Raw genomic sequence first — 15,011 nt, forward strand, 5'->3', positions numbered from 1 at the left:
CCTGTAGTGCTGTCTTAGGCGTCTCACAGTACGGACATGGCCACATCTGTAGTCCTCATGCATCCTTGCAGCATGCCTAAGGCACGTTCACGCAGATGAGCAGTGACCCTGGGCATCTTTCTTTTGGTGTTTTTCAGAGTCAGTAGAAAGGCTTCTTTAGTATCCTAAGTTTTCATAACTGTGACCATAATTGCCTACCGTCTGTAAGCTGTTAAACACCGTTCCCCAGGTGCATGTTCATTAATTATTTATGTTTCATTGAATAAGCATGGGAAACAGTGTTTAAACCCTTTACAATGAAGATATGTGAAGTTATTTTGATTTTCACAAATTATCTTTGATAGACAGGGTCCTGAAAAGGGGGTTTCTTTTTTGTTTATTTTTTGCTGAGTTAATATTCAATGTGCGGGACAAATTTGATGCTATCATTAAGAAGTTGGAGCTCTTTTCAGTCTGCATTAAAAAGGACAACACACAGGTCTTTCCTTCATTGTATGATTTCTTGTATGCAAATGAACTCATGCTTACGGACAATGTCAAATGTTATGTAGCGAAGCGCCTGAATGAGCTGGGTGCACAATTATGCAGGTATTTTCCCGAAACGGACAACACAAACAACTGGATTCGTTATCCCTTTCGTGCCCTGCCTCCAGTCCAATTACCAATATCTGAACAAGAGAGCCTCATCGAAATTGGAAGAAGCGGTTCTGTGAAAATGTAATTTAATCAGAAGCCACTGCCAGATTTCTGGATAGGGATGCACTCAGGGTTTCTTGCATTGGCAAATCACGCTGTGAAGACTGATGCCCTTTGCAACCACGTACATATGCGAGTGTGGATTCTCAGCCCTCACTAGCATGAAAACTAAATAAAGGCACAGGCTGGGTGTGGGAAATGATTTAAGACTGAGACTCTCCAATACAACCCAACATTGCAGAGTTATGTTCTTCCTTTCAAGCACATGCTTCTCATTAACCTGTGGTGAGTTATACACAATTTTTGATCACCAAATAAGGTTTTATATGTAAGATGGCTAAATAAAGAGCAACATTATTGATTATTATTATGTTATTATTTGTGACCTGGTCCTATATGAGACCTGGTCCTATGTTGAATACATGTTTCATATAGTGTGTGTGTGGCAGGCTTACAGTGATGGCAAAAAACAACAACATTTGAGAGTGCCCTGACCCTGGTGCTAGAGGGGGTACCAAGTTGGAGGTTGAATGTTTGAAGCGGTACGAACTAATAGAAGTTCGTACCATGGGAGAACCACTGCTCTGGAGGGCCAGTTCCTCAACCTGGTATATTTTCCTCAACTTGGGCTTATTGCTCAATCTGGGTTGGTCCCTCAACCTAGGCTTGTTCATCAACCTGGGTTACATCATCAGCCTGGGTTAGATCCTCATCCTGGGCCAGTTCCTCAACCTGGGATAGTTCCTCAACCTGATATCAATTACTCAACCTGCTATAAATTCCTCAACCTGATATAAATTCCTCAACCTATGTTAGTTACTCAACCTGGGATAGTTAATCAACCTGGGATAGTTCCTCAACCTGGGATAGTTCATCAACCTGGGATAGTTCATCAACCTGGGATAGTTCATTAACCTGATATAAATTACACAATCTATGTTAGTTCCTCAACATGGGCTGGTTCATCAACCTGGGCCAGTTCATCAACCAGGGCTAGTTCCTAAACATCGGCTAAGTCCTCAACCTGGGCCAGTTCCTCAACCTGGGCCAGTTCCTCAACCTGGGCCAGTTCCTCAACCTCAGCCAGTTCCTCTACCTCGGTCGGTTCATCATCCTGGGTTAGTTCATCAACCTGGGCCAGTTCCTCAACCTGGGCCAGTTCCTCAAACTGGGCCAGTTCCTCAAACTGGGCCAGTTCCTCAACCTCGGCCAGTTCATCATTCTGGGTTAGTTCATCAACCTGGGTTATATCCTCACCCTGGGCCAGTTCCTCAACCTGGGCCAGTTCCTCAACCTCGGCCAGTTCATCATTCTGGGTTAGTTCATCAACCTGGGTTAGTTCATCAACCTAGGCTAGTTCCTCAACCTGGGTTATATCCTCACCCTGGGTTAGTTCCTTAACCTGGGCCAGTTTCCAATCCTGGGCCAGCTCCTCATCCTGTGCCAGTTCCTCATCCTGGGCCAGTTCCTCATCCTGGACCAGATCCTCAACCTGGGCCAGTTCCTCAACCTGGGATAGTTCATCAACCTGGGCTGGTTCCTCAACCTAATATAAATGTAACAACATATGTTAGATCCTCAACATGGGCTGGTTCATCATCCTGGGCCAGTTCCTCAACCTGGGCTAGTTCCTAAACATGGGCTAGTTCCTCAAACTGGGCCCATTCCTCAACCTGGGATAGTTCCTCAAACTGGGCTAGTTCCTCAACCTGGGCCATTTCCTCAAACTGGGATAGTTCCTCAAACTGGGCTAGTTCCTCAACCTGGGCCAGTTCCTCAAACTGTGCCAGTTCCTCAACGTAGGATAGTTCCTCAACATAGGATAGTTCCTCAAACTGGTATAAATTCCTCATCCTGGGATAGTTACTCAACCTGGGTTAGTTCCTCAACCTGACCTGGTTCCTCAACTTAGGCTAGGTTTCATCCTCAACCTGGGTTAGATCCTCAACCTTGGTTAGGTCCTCAACCTGGGCTAGTTCCTCAACCTGGGCCAGTTCCTCCAACTGGGATAGTTCTTCAACCTGGCATAAATTCCTCAACCTTGGCTAGTTCCTCAACATGGGCTAATTATTCAATCTGGGTTAGCTCTTCAACCTGGGTTAGTTCATCAACCTGGGCTGGTTCCTCAACCTGGGCCGGTTCCTCAACCTGGGCTGGTTCCTCAACCTCGGCCAGTTCCTCAACCTCGGCCAGTTCCTCAACCTGGGTTTGTTCCTCAACCAGGTCTTGTTCCTCAACCAGGTCTTGTTCCTCAACCTGGGTTAATTCCTCAACCTTGGGCCAGCTCCTCAACCTGGGCCAGTTCCTCAGCCTGGGCTAGTTACTCAACCTGGACCAGTTTCTAAACTTTGGATAGTTCCTCAAACTGGGATAGTTCCTCAACCTGGGCCAAGTCCTCAACCTTGGCCAGCTCCTCAACCTCGGCCAGCTCCTCTACCTTGGCCAGTTCCTCTACCTCAGCCAGTTCCTCATTCTGGGTTAGTTCATCATCCTGGGCTAGTTCCTCAACCTGGGCCAGTTTCTCATTCTTAGCCAGTTCCTCATGCTGCGCCAGTTCCTCATCCTGGGCCAGTTCTTCAACTTAGGATAGTTCCTCAAACTGGGCTAGTTCCTCAAACTGGGATAGTTTCTCAACCTGGGCCAATTCCTCAACCTGGGCCAGTTCCTCAATCTGGGCCAGTTCCTCAACCTGGGCCAGTTCCTCAATCTGGGCCAGTTCCTCAACCTGGGCCAGTTCCTCAACCTGGGCCAGTTCCTCAACTTAAGATAGTTCCTCAACCTGGTATAAATTCCTCAACCTGGGATGGTTCATCAACCTGGGTTATTTCTTCAACCTGACCTGGTTCCTCAACTTAGGCTAGTTCTTCAACCTGGTATAAATTCCTCATCCTGGGCTAGTTCCTCAACCTATGTTAATTCCTCAACCTGGTATAAATTCCTCAACCTGGGATAGTTACTCAAACTGGGCTAGTTCCTCAACCTGGGCCAGTTCCTCAAACTGGGATAGTTCCTCAACCTGGGCCAGTTCCTCAACCTGGGCCAGTTCCTCAAACTGTGCCAGTTCCTCAACATAGGATAGTTCCTCAATGTAGGATAGTTCCTCAAACTGGTAAAAATTCCTCATCCTGAGATAGTTACTCAACCTGGGTTAGTTCCTCAACCTGACCTGGTTCCTTAACTTAGGCTAGGTTACATCCCCGACCTGGGTTAGATCCTCGACCTGGTTTAGGTCCTCAACCTGGGCCAGTTCCTCCAACTGGGATAGTTCTTCAACCTGGTATAAATTCCTCAACCTTGGCTAGTTCCTCAACCTATGTTAATTCCTCAAACTGGTAAAAATTCCTCATCCTGAGATAGTTACTCAACCTGGGTTAGTTCCTCAACCTGACCTGGCTCCTCAACCTAGTCTAGTTCCTCAACCTGGGTTACATCCTCAATCTGGGCTGATTCCTCAACCTAGGCCAGTTCCACAACCTAGCATAGTTCTTCAACCTGGTATACATTCCTCAACCTGGGCTAGTTCCTCAACCCATGTTAGTTCCTCAACCTTGGCTAATACCTCAATCTTGGTTAGCTCATCAACCTGGGTTATTTCATCAATCTGGGCTGGTTCTTCAACCTGGGTTAGTTCCTCAACGTGGGCCAGTTCTTCAACATGGGCTAGTTCCTCAATCTGGGCTAGTTCTTTGACCTGGGACAGTTCCTTAAACTGGGAAAGTTCCTCAACCGTATCATGCTATACTTTATGGCCTATAGAGACATGTAGGCCTAGTCCTCGGTGTACAGCACTCTGCGTGGAGCTCTTGAGACTGGATTTAACTGGAAACATAACTTCCATAGGTTTGTTTGTGTGTGTGTGTGTGTGTGGGGGGGGGTTATATGGCCAGGTTTCCTTACATTTGGTCAACGGTCGCCAAGACAATAGTGAGTGAGGAGTGAGGTCACGTCATGTGTGTGATGAAGGGGTCTGATTGGTTAGGGTGTGTTGTCTCTGTAGGGACCAGCAATACAAATACCTGTCATGACTAAGGCTGTGAGAGGGTGTCAGAGTGTGTTTCTCAGATATACACTGGTGCCACTCCATCATGCTTCTTACCACTCCCTAATGACGTGGCTCTCCACTGTAAATGTGTGTGAGAATGCTACTGTACAGAGAGCCGTGGTGTCAGAAACTTACACACGCACGCACGCACGCACGCACACACACACACACACACACAGAGCCTATTGTTCATTGTTCATTCATACATTCAGAGGGCTTTATGCTTGGGTGGATACAGCGTTATTCTTCAGCCCACCCTCACCTTCTCTCCTCTCTCCTTTTCCCCTCTCCTTCTCTCCATTCCTTGTAAGACCACAACTCCTGCCTGCAGGCAGCACACTGCCCTCATTCAAACCACCAACCATCACTCACACTAAAGCTACTTCCATGTTAAGCCACAATCACATCACATTGGATTTAGTGGTGTCGACATTGGAACGCGATCTGCCTTTGTTTTACACTTGTGAGGCAGAGATCCATCGAAATGAATAGTGTTGTTTCATATGGATCAACTACAAATGAATACCACATTTATAGACTTCCGTTGTACTTGGTTGTGGTTCAGAGATATGGGTCATGGGTTGCATCCAAAATGGCACCATATTCCCTATAGCGTGCATTGCGTTTCACCAGAGGAAAATAGTGCACTCCATGCAGCCAGGGTCATGGTCAGGGTCAGCTAAAGAAATTGAATGACTTTAGTGTTTGGATTGAGGTGAGTGTTAGGATCAGGGTTAGGATCCCCACTGGGTAAAGTGCTTGGGTTATTATGGTTCTGGTTTGGTCCATTGTTGTGCTACTGGTTAATACTTACCCTCAGCTGCACAGCAACCGTAACTGGACCACACCTCTCCAGCCTCTGCAGGAAAGATGTTGCTCCCTTCTTCTTCAAGAGCTGAGAGAGAAAAAGAGGAGGATGGGAAGAGGGAGAGAGAGAGAGATAGAGAGGGAAGAAACAAGGAGGGGGATGGTGCTATTAGAGAGCTATGACTAGTGAATATTAACAATACAAGTTGGTTGACCCGTGGTCTGGAGACACCACGTGATGCAGTCCTATGAACACGGTCAAATCATAATATGAATATGGTCATTTATGGCAAGATCTATAAAGCCATACGCTATTCAATGTCCTCCTCCTTTACCTCAACCATTCAGTACCATACAATAATGTACTGTACCATATCATCATATTATTATTATTATTGCAATTCTGAATGATATCATCTTTGATGAGATCTTTGAGCTTCTTTATAGCCGTGTTTAACAGTGCAGTAATATTGTGCAATGTTACGTCATGTTATTATTACGGTCTTTGTCAACGTGGGGAAAGAGTGAAGGTCTTGCGTAAGCCTTTCCTCTATATGTTTAATGAGGAGGGCCATTGGGTTCAGCCTTCAGCAGGTTATGCAATACAGAGGCAATTATAGTGCACATACACACACTCAAGCACACACACATGCACAGACACACACACATGCACAGACAAACGCTCAGCGAGTCCTACTAGTTACTGCCCTATTAGATTTGACATGAAAACAGAGAGCGAGAGACCGAGATAGAGACAGAGAGAGAGATAGAGAGACAGAGAGAGTTCATCTGCCTTTGGGCTAAAGAGCAGGAACACAGACCTCACCAAATAAATTGGAAATACAGACAAAAATAAATAAGGAAATCATCTCAGCATAGAAAAATGTCTTCCTGTATGCTAACTATATCCCCCCCCACAAGAATCCCCATACTTCAATGAAGACAGCTTCTTCATCCTAGAAGGGGAGATCAATCATTTCCAGACCTAGGGACATGTACTTTGTGTCTGTTGCAACCTAAACGCCTGAACCTGACACCCTTAGCATGCAGGGGGGGACACCTACCTGGAGGTGACAGCAATACAATCCCCAATATGCCCCCCAAGGCACAACTTAATTTTTTTTAAACAGCTCTGTCGCACGCTGGGTCTGTACATAGTCAATGGTAGGCTTCGAGGGGACTCCTACGGTAGGTACACCTATAGCTCATCTCTTGCAGCAGTACTGTAGAATCCTTTATCAATGACCTCAACCCAGAGTCTCTCAGAGCCTTCACAGTCAGCCCACTGACACCTTTATCAGACCACAGCAAAATCACAGCCTACTTGAACAGAGCAATACTCAATCACGAGGTATGAAAGCTGAACAAACTGCATACTATTAAGAAATGCTGTAGATGGAAGGAAAGTAGAGTAGAAATCTAACACGAAACAATTAGCCAACAACAGATTCCTTTTAGACAACTTCCTTGACAAAATGTTTCACTGCAATAGTGAAGGTGGAAACTTGGCTGTAGGAAGCCTAATCAGTAGATTTGACCTCTCTGCTTCCCTTATCAAATCTAAACATTTCAATCAGACAACCTAAGAACATTAATAACAATGAAAAAGGGTTTGATGAAGAATGCAAAAACCTAAGGAAGAAATTGAGAAACCTATTCAACCAAAAACACAGAGACAGAGAACCTGAGCCTATGCCTTCACTATGGTGAAACACAAAGAGTACAGAAATAAACTAAGGAAAAACAAAGAACAGCAAGTCAGAAATCAGCTCAATGTAATTGAAGAATCCATAGATTCTAACCACTTCTGGGAATATTAGAACACACTAAACAACAACATGAAGAGCTATCAATCCAAAATGGAGATGTATGGATGAACCACTTCTCCAATCTTTTTGACCCCATAACAAAGAAGAAACAGCGAAAACATATACACTACTGTTCAAAAGTTTGGGGTCACGTAGAAATGTCCTTGTTTTTGAAAGAAAAGCACACTCCACACTGCCCTTTCCCACCTGGACAAAAGGAACACCTATCTGAGAATGCTATCCATTGACTATAGCTCACCATAGTGCCCTCAAAGCTCATCAATAAGCTAAGGACCCTGGGACTAAACACCTGCCTCTGCAACTGGATCCTGGACTTCCTGACGGGCTGCGTCCAGGTGGTAAGAGTAAGTAACAACAAATCCGCCACACTGATCCTCAACAAAGAGGCCCCTCAGAGGTGCGTCCCCTCCTGTACTCCCTGTTCACTCATGACTGCACAGCCAGGTACGACTCCAACACCATCATTAAATTTGCCAATGACACAACAGTGGTAGGCCTGATCACCGCCAACGACGAGACAGCCTATAGGGAGGAGGTCAGAGACCTGGCCGTGTGGTGCCAGGACAACAACCTCTCCCTCAAGGTCATCAAGACAAAGAAGATGATTGTGGACTACAGGAAAAAAAGGACCGAGCACACCCCCATTCTCATCGACGGGGCTGCAGTGGAGCAGGTTGAGAGCTTCAAGATCCTTGGTGTCCACATCACCAACAAACTAACATGGTCAAGCACACCAAAACAGTTGGGACGAGGGCACCACAAAACCTTCCCCTCAGGAGACTGAAAAGATGTGACATGGGTCCTCAGATCCTCAAAATGTTCTACAGCTGCCCAATCGAGAGCATCCTGACTGGTTGCATCACTGACTTGTATGGCAACTGCTCGGCCTCCGACCGCAAGGCACTACGGAGGGTAGTGCGTACGGCCCGGTACATCACTGGGGCCAAGCTTCCTGCCATCCAGGACCTATATACCAGATGGTATAAGAGGAAGGCCCTAAAAATGGTCAAAGACACCCTCCCCCCATGTTACCATGCTGCCACTCTCTGTTTATTAATTATGCATAGTTACTTTAAATCTACCTTTAAATATTACCTTAACCTGTTCAACCTATGGGGGCGCTATGTCATTATTGGATAAACCAAGATGAAATTTCATACAGGAAATGCCCCAGATTCTGAAGGCGCTGTGTTCCAATGTCTCCTTATATGGCTGTGAATGCGCCAGGAATGAGCCTGTGGTTTCTGTCTATTCCCCGAGGTGTCTGCAGCATTGTGACGTGTTTGTAGGCATATCATTGGAAGATTAACCATAAGAGACTACATTTACCTGGTGTCCCACACGGTGTCCTGTGTGCGTAATCTGTAGGTCCATGCACGTTCCATTTCTTCAGAAGAGAAAGCAAAATGCCACGATGGATTTTATCGTCGATAGATATGTGAAAAACACCTTGAGGATTGATTCTAAACATCGCTTTGCCATGTTTCTGTCGATATTATGGAGTTAATTGGGAAAAAAGTTTGCGTTTTAATGACTTAATATATATATATTTTTTTTTCCCTCCCCAAATGTGATGAACAAAACGGAGCGATTAGTCGACACAAATAATATTTTTTGTAAAAACGGAACAGAATCTAACAGTCTCCTCATTGAAAACATCTGAAGTTCTTCAAAGGTAAATGATTTTATTTGAATGCTTTTCTGTTTTTTGTGGAAAATGTTGCACGCTGAATGCTAACGCTAAATGCTACGTTAGCCATCAATACTGTTACACAAATGCTTGTTTTGCAATGGTTGAGAAGCATATTTTGAAAATCTGAGATGACAGTGTTGTTAACAAAAGGCTAAGCTTGAGAGCAAATAGATTCATTTCATTTCATTTGCGATTTTCATGAATAGTTAACGTTGCGTTATGGTAATGAGCTTGAGGCTGTTTTCACGGGATGGCTCGACGCAAGAAGTTAACTAACCTGTGCCCTCAAACATTGACTCTGTACTGGTACCCCCTGTATATAGATAGCCTCGGTACAGTTATTTTACTGCTGCTCTTTAATTTATTTATTTTTTAAACTTAAAACTGCATTGTTGGTTAAGGGCTTGTAAGTAAGCATTTCACTGAAAAGGTCTATCTATACCTGTTGTATTCGGTTCATGTGACAAATACAATTTGATTTGACTTGAGACTGCGCTCAGTGTCCAAACGTTTGACTGGCACTGTAAGTATTCACACTCCTGATTCAATACTTTGTAAAAGCACATTGGCAGCGATTACAGGTGTCTTTCTGGGCAGTATTTTCACGTCCGGATGAAATGCTTGCCCAAATTAAACTGCCTGCTACTCATCATCAGAAGATAAGATATGCATATGATTAGTAGATCTGGATAGAAAACAATCCGAAGTTTCTAAAACTGTTTGAATCATGTCTGTGTGTATTACAGAACTTATTTGGCAGGCAAAACCCAGAGGACAAACCATTCAGATATTTTTTATTTTAGGTCACTCATTGGGAATCCAGATTTCTAAGGGACCTTGTTGCAGTTCTTATCTCTTCCACTGGATGTCAACAGTCTTTAGAAATTGGTTGAGGTTATTCCTTTGTGTAATGAAGAAGTATGGCCATCTTGAACGAGGGTCACTTGAAGTGTACTGTTAGATAGAAGCGCGTGACCAGAAAGCATGCTACAGTATGTTTTCTTCCTGTATTGAACACAGATCATCCCGTCATCAATTTTATAGATTATTTACGTAAAAAAAATACCTAAAATTGGATTACAAAAGTAGTTTGAAATGTTTCGGCAAAGTTTACTGGTAACTTTTGAGATATTTTGTAGTCACGTTGCTCAAGTTAGAACCAGTGTTTTTCTGGATCAAACGCGCTAAATACATTGACATTTTGGATATATATCGACGGAATTAATCGAACAAAAGTACCATTTGTGATGTTTATGGGACATATTGGAGTGCCAAGAAAAGAAGCTCATCAAAGGTAAGGCATTAATTAGATTTTTATTTCTGCGTTTTGTGTCATGCCTGCAGGGTTGAAATATGGTTTCTCTCTTTGTTTACAGAGCGGCTATCCTCAGATAATAGCATTGTTTGCTTTAGCCGAAAAGCCTTTTTGAAATTTGACATGTTGGCTAGATTCACAACAAGTGTAGCTTTAATTTGCTATCTTGCATGTGTGATTTAATGAAAGGTAGATTTTTATAGTAATTTATTTGAATTTGGCGATCTGCATTTTCCCTGGCTTTTGGCCAGGTGGGACGCTAGCATCCCACATATCCCAGAGAGGCTAAGAGCTTTCCACACATGGATTGTGCAACATTTGCCTCTTATTCTTTTCAACACTCTTCAAGCTCTGTCAAATTGGTTGTTGATCATTGCTAGGCAACCATTATAATGTCTTGAAATACATTTTCAAGTAGATTAAGCCAAAACTGTAACTCGGCAAGATGACGCCGATAGAGGTGGCAGCTTCGCTTCAAGTCCATAGGAAACTGTGCAGTATTTTGTTTTTTTATATATTACTTATTACATTGTTAGCCCAGAAAGCCTTAAGTGTTATTACATACAGCTGGGAAGAACTATTGGGTATCAGTGAGACGTCAACTTACCAGCACAACCAGCACTACGAAAAGGAATACAACTTTCCCAAAGCAGATCCTTTGTCTGCACTTCCCAGGGCATTTGAACTGATTCCAGAGGCTGACCCAAAACAACACTGTCGGAGGAGAGGGTTCCGGAGTGGTCTTCTAGTGAGGCTCCGGATGCGTGCACATCACCCACCGCTTCCGAGTATATTACACACTAATGTCCAGTCCCAAGTTAACAAAGTCTACGAAATTAGGGCAAGAGTTGCTTTCCAAAGAGATATCCGGGATTGTAACATACTCTGTTTCATGGAGCCATTGCCAGCTGGGGACATGCTGTACACCCAACGGGATTTTAAGTGCATCGCGCCGACAGGAACAAACATCTCTCTGGTAACAAGAAGGGCGGGGGTGTATGTTTCATGATTAACGGCTCATGATGTAATTGTAACAACATACAAGAACTCAAGTCCTTTTGTTCACCTGACCTAGAATTCCTCACAATTAAATGCCGACCGTATTATCTCCCAAGAGACCTCTCCTCTGTTATTGTCACAGCTGCGTATATCCCCCTGCAAGCGGATACCAAGACAGTAATCAAGGAACATCACTAGTCTTTATGCAAACTGGAAACCATACATCCCGAGGCTGCATTTAATGTAGCTGGGGATTTTAACAAAGCTAATCTGAGAACAAGGCTACCTAAAATCGGTCAGTATATCGATTGCAGTCCCCGAGCAAGTAACACACTCAACCACTGCTACTCTAACTTCTGTGATGCATACAAGGGCCTCCCCCGCCCTCCTTTTGGCAAATCTGACCATGACTCCATCTTGTTGCTCCCCTCCTATTGGCAGAAACTAATACAGGAAGTGCCGTGCTTAGGTCTATCCAACCAATCGGATTCCATACTTCAAGATTGCTTTGATCATGTAGACTGGGATATGTTCAGGGTAGCCTCACACAATAACATTGATGTATACGCTGACTCGGTGAGTGAGTTTATAAGGAAGTGTATAGGAGATGTTGTACCCACTGTGACTATTAAAACCTTCCCTAACCAGAAACCATGGATTGATGGCAGCATTCGCTCAAAACTGAAAGCACTTACTGCCACATTTAATTAGGGCAAGTTGACTGGAAATATGGTCGAATACAAACAGTGTAGTTATTCCCTCCGTAAGGCAATCAAACAAGCAAAGCATCAGTATAGAGACAAAGTGGAGTCGCAATTCAACGGCTCAAACATGAACGTATGTGGCAGGGTCTACAGACAATCACGGATTACAAAAAGAAAACCAACCCTGTCGCAGACATCGACGTCTTGCTCAAAGACAAATTAAACAACTTCTTTGAGCGCTTTGAGGAAAACACAGTGCCACCAACAAGGCCCGCTACCAAAGACTGGGCTCTCCTTCTCCATGGCCGACTTGAGTAAAACATTTAAACGTGCTAACCCTCACAAGGCTTCCGGCCCAGATGGCATCCCTAGGTGCGTCCTCAGAGCATGGCCAGACCAACTGGCTGGTGTGTTTACGGACATATTCAATCAATCCCTATCCCAGTCTGCTGTCCCCACATGCTTCAAGATGGCCACCATTGTTCCTGTTCCCAAGAAAGCTAAGGTAACTGAATTAAATGACTATCGCCCCGCAGCATTCACTTCTGTCATCATGAAGTGCTTTGAGAGACTAGTCAATTTGCATACCACCCCAATAGGTCCACAGACGATTCAATCGCCATCACACTGCACACTGCCCTATCCCATCTGGATAAGAGGAAAACCTTTTGTAAGAATGCTGTTCATTGACTACAGCTCAGCATTCAACACCATAGTACCCTCCAAACTCATCATTAAGCTCGAGACCCTGGGTCTCGACCCCTCCCTGTGCATCTGCGGTCTGCACAACACATCACCGGGGGCAAACTACTTGACCTCCAGGACAACTACAACACCTGATGTCACAGGAAGGCAAAAAAGATCATCAAGGACAATAACCACCCGAGCCATTACCTGTTCACCCCGCTTCCATCCAGAAGGCGAGGTCAGTACAGGTGCATCAAAGCTGAGACCGAGAGATTGAAAAACAGCTTCTATCTCAAGGCCATCAGATTGTTAAACAGCCACCACGAGCACAGAGAGGCGGCTGCCTACCTTCAGACTTGATATCATTGGCCACTTTAATAAATGGAACACTAGTCACTTTGATAATGTCATTTTAAGAATGTTTACCCATCTCGCATTACTCATCTCATATGTATATACTGTATATTGTGTCCTTCACTATCTATTGCATCTTAGCCGCTCTGTCACTGCTGATCCGGATATGTTATACTTATATATTCTCATCCCATTCCTTTACTAGATTGTGTGTATTAGGTTTTGTTGTGGAATTTGTTAGATATTAGGATTTGTTGTGGAATTGTTAGATATTAGCTGCTGCACTGTCGGATATAGAAGTATAAGCATTTCACTACACTCACAATAACATCTGCTAAACTTGCGTTTGTGACCAATAAAATGTGATTTAATTTTGATTTGATTCACTATCTTCGTGGTAAGCAACTCCAGCGTAGATACTCCAGCATAGATTTGGCCTTGTGTTTTAGATTATTGTCCCTCTGAAAGTTGTATTCATCTCCCAGTCTTTGTGGTTGAATCTGTTTTTGGAAATTCACTGCTCAACTGAGGGTCCTTACAGATAATTAATTGTATTGTACAGAGATGAGGTAGTCATTCAAAAATAATGTTAAACACTATTATTGCACACAGGGTGTGTCCATGCAACCCATTATGTGAATTGTTAAGCACATTTTTACTCCAAGTTTGGGAAACAATGTTCTAGCTGAAGTTATGAAATCTAGCATAATTGTGAGAACACAATGTTTTATAGCAGAAGGGTGTGTGGTTTGTGAACCCTTAAAATGTCATGAGAAATATTTATGATGACACTATCTTACCACATACAGTACTGTGTGTGTGTGTGTGTGTGTGTGTGTGTGTGTGTGTGTGTGTGTGTGTGTGTGTGTGTGTGTGTGTGTGTGTGTGTGTGTGTGTGTGTGTGTGTGTGTGTGTGTGTGTGTGTGTGTGTGTGTGTGTGTGTGTGTGTGTGTGTGTGTGTGTGTACATTTCCTCTTATCAGCTGGCAGTACAGGACAAACAAAGCTATTCCCAGAGGTCTATATTTAACAGTATGGTGGGAAGTGGCCTAATTTGGGAAAAATGTTTTCCAAACACACACTCTTTGCTTTTCCATCAGTCCTCTGCTCCTGGCTGCTGCTTCTCCAATCGGAACACCCAGCTTCTGACTAAGTGCGTCACAGACATGGACACAGCCTGCTTTCACCATTGGTGATTCCCACCTCCCTTAACCACCAATCAACATGTGTGTGTGTGTGTGTGTGTGGGGGGGTGCCCATATTTAGAGTGTTCTGAGGAGGGATGCTTTGAGCTGTCTGTAATTTCTATTGATCATGATGGTGAACACAGCATCTATTTGATTGTGATACTTTATTGATACCACTGATTGTGATACTTTATTGGGGTCTGAATACTATACTGGACTGTTTGGATAGGTTGTGGTTTAGATATGACTCATGAGTTAGGGGTATCACCCTCTTGTTTAAAGTACCTTAATGAGTCACGAATAGTGTATATGGTATGCTATACAGTACGTGTCATATGTTACGTTAGCCTCTTTGCTCCTGACGCTGAAGACTACATCCCGTCTCCCCGAAAACATATTTACCAGGACTCTGGTGTACCTGTTTCCGTCACCGAAGGAGAATCTATTATCTGCAATGCCTTACCAGTCGATACAGGTTATTAAATGAGATATACACATACATTCCTGTTTCTCTCCTTTTGGACAGAAACATACATACCCACAAACACACTACTCCGTAGTAGTTCCCATGTGAGGTTACCGTGTGATCTCAGATGCCCGAGCACCTTTAGGGAGATGCAGATAATTTGGTAAACTCTGGAAAACATTTATTTTCACACATTTAATTACCCATACCAACTGGTAAGGCATTTCCTGATT

The 15,011-nt window shown here is 43.9% G+C and overlaps 1 protein-coding gene across 1 annotated transcript in view; it reads right to left on the reverse strand.

Moving 5' to 3' along the window:
• The window catches only part of LOC124045622 (unconventional myosin-XVI-like), a 217,297-nt gene that overhangs the window by 50,371 nt on the left and 151,915 nt on the right, over positions 1-15,011 (reverse strand). The window contains 1 exon segment of the mRNA XM_046365059.1: positions 5,553-5,633. Coding sequence (XP_046221015.1) covers positions 5,553-5,633 — 81 coding nt within the window.

The sequence above is a fragment of the Oncorhynchus gorbuscha genome, linkage group LG01 (genome assembly GCF_021184085.1).
Source record: "Oncorhynchus gorbuscha isolate QuinsamMale2020 ecotype Even-year linkage group LG01, OgorEven_v1.0, whole genome shotgun sequence".
NCBI classification, from domain to species: Eukaryota; Metazoa; Chordata; class Actinopteri; order Salmoniformes; family Salmonidae; genus Oncorhynchus; species Oncorhynchus gorbuscha.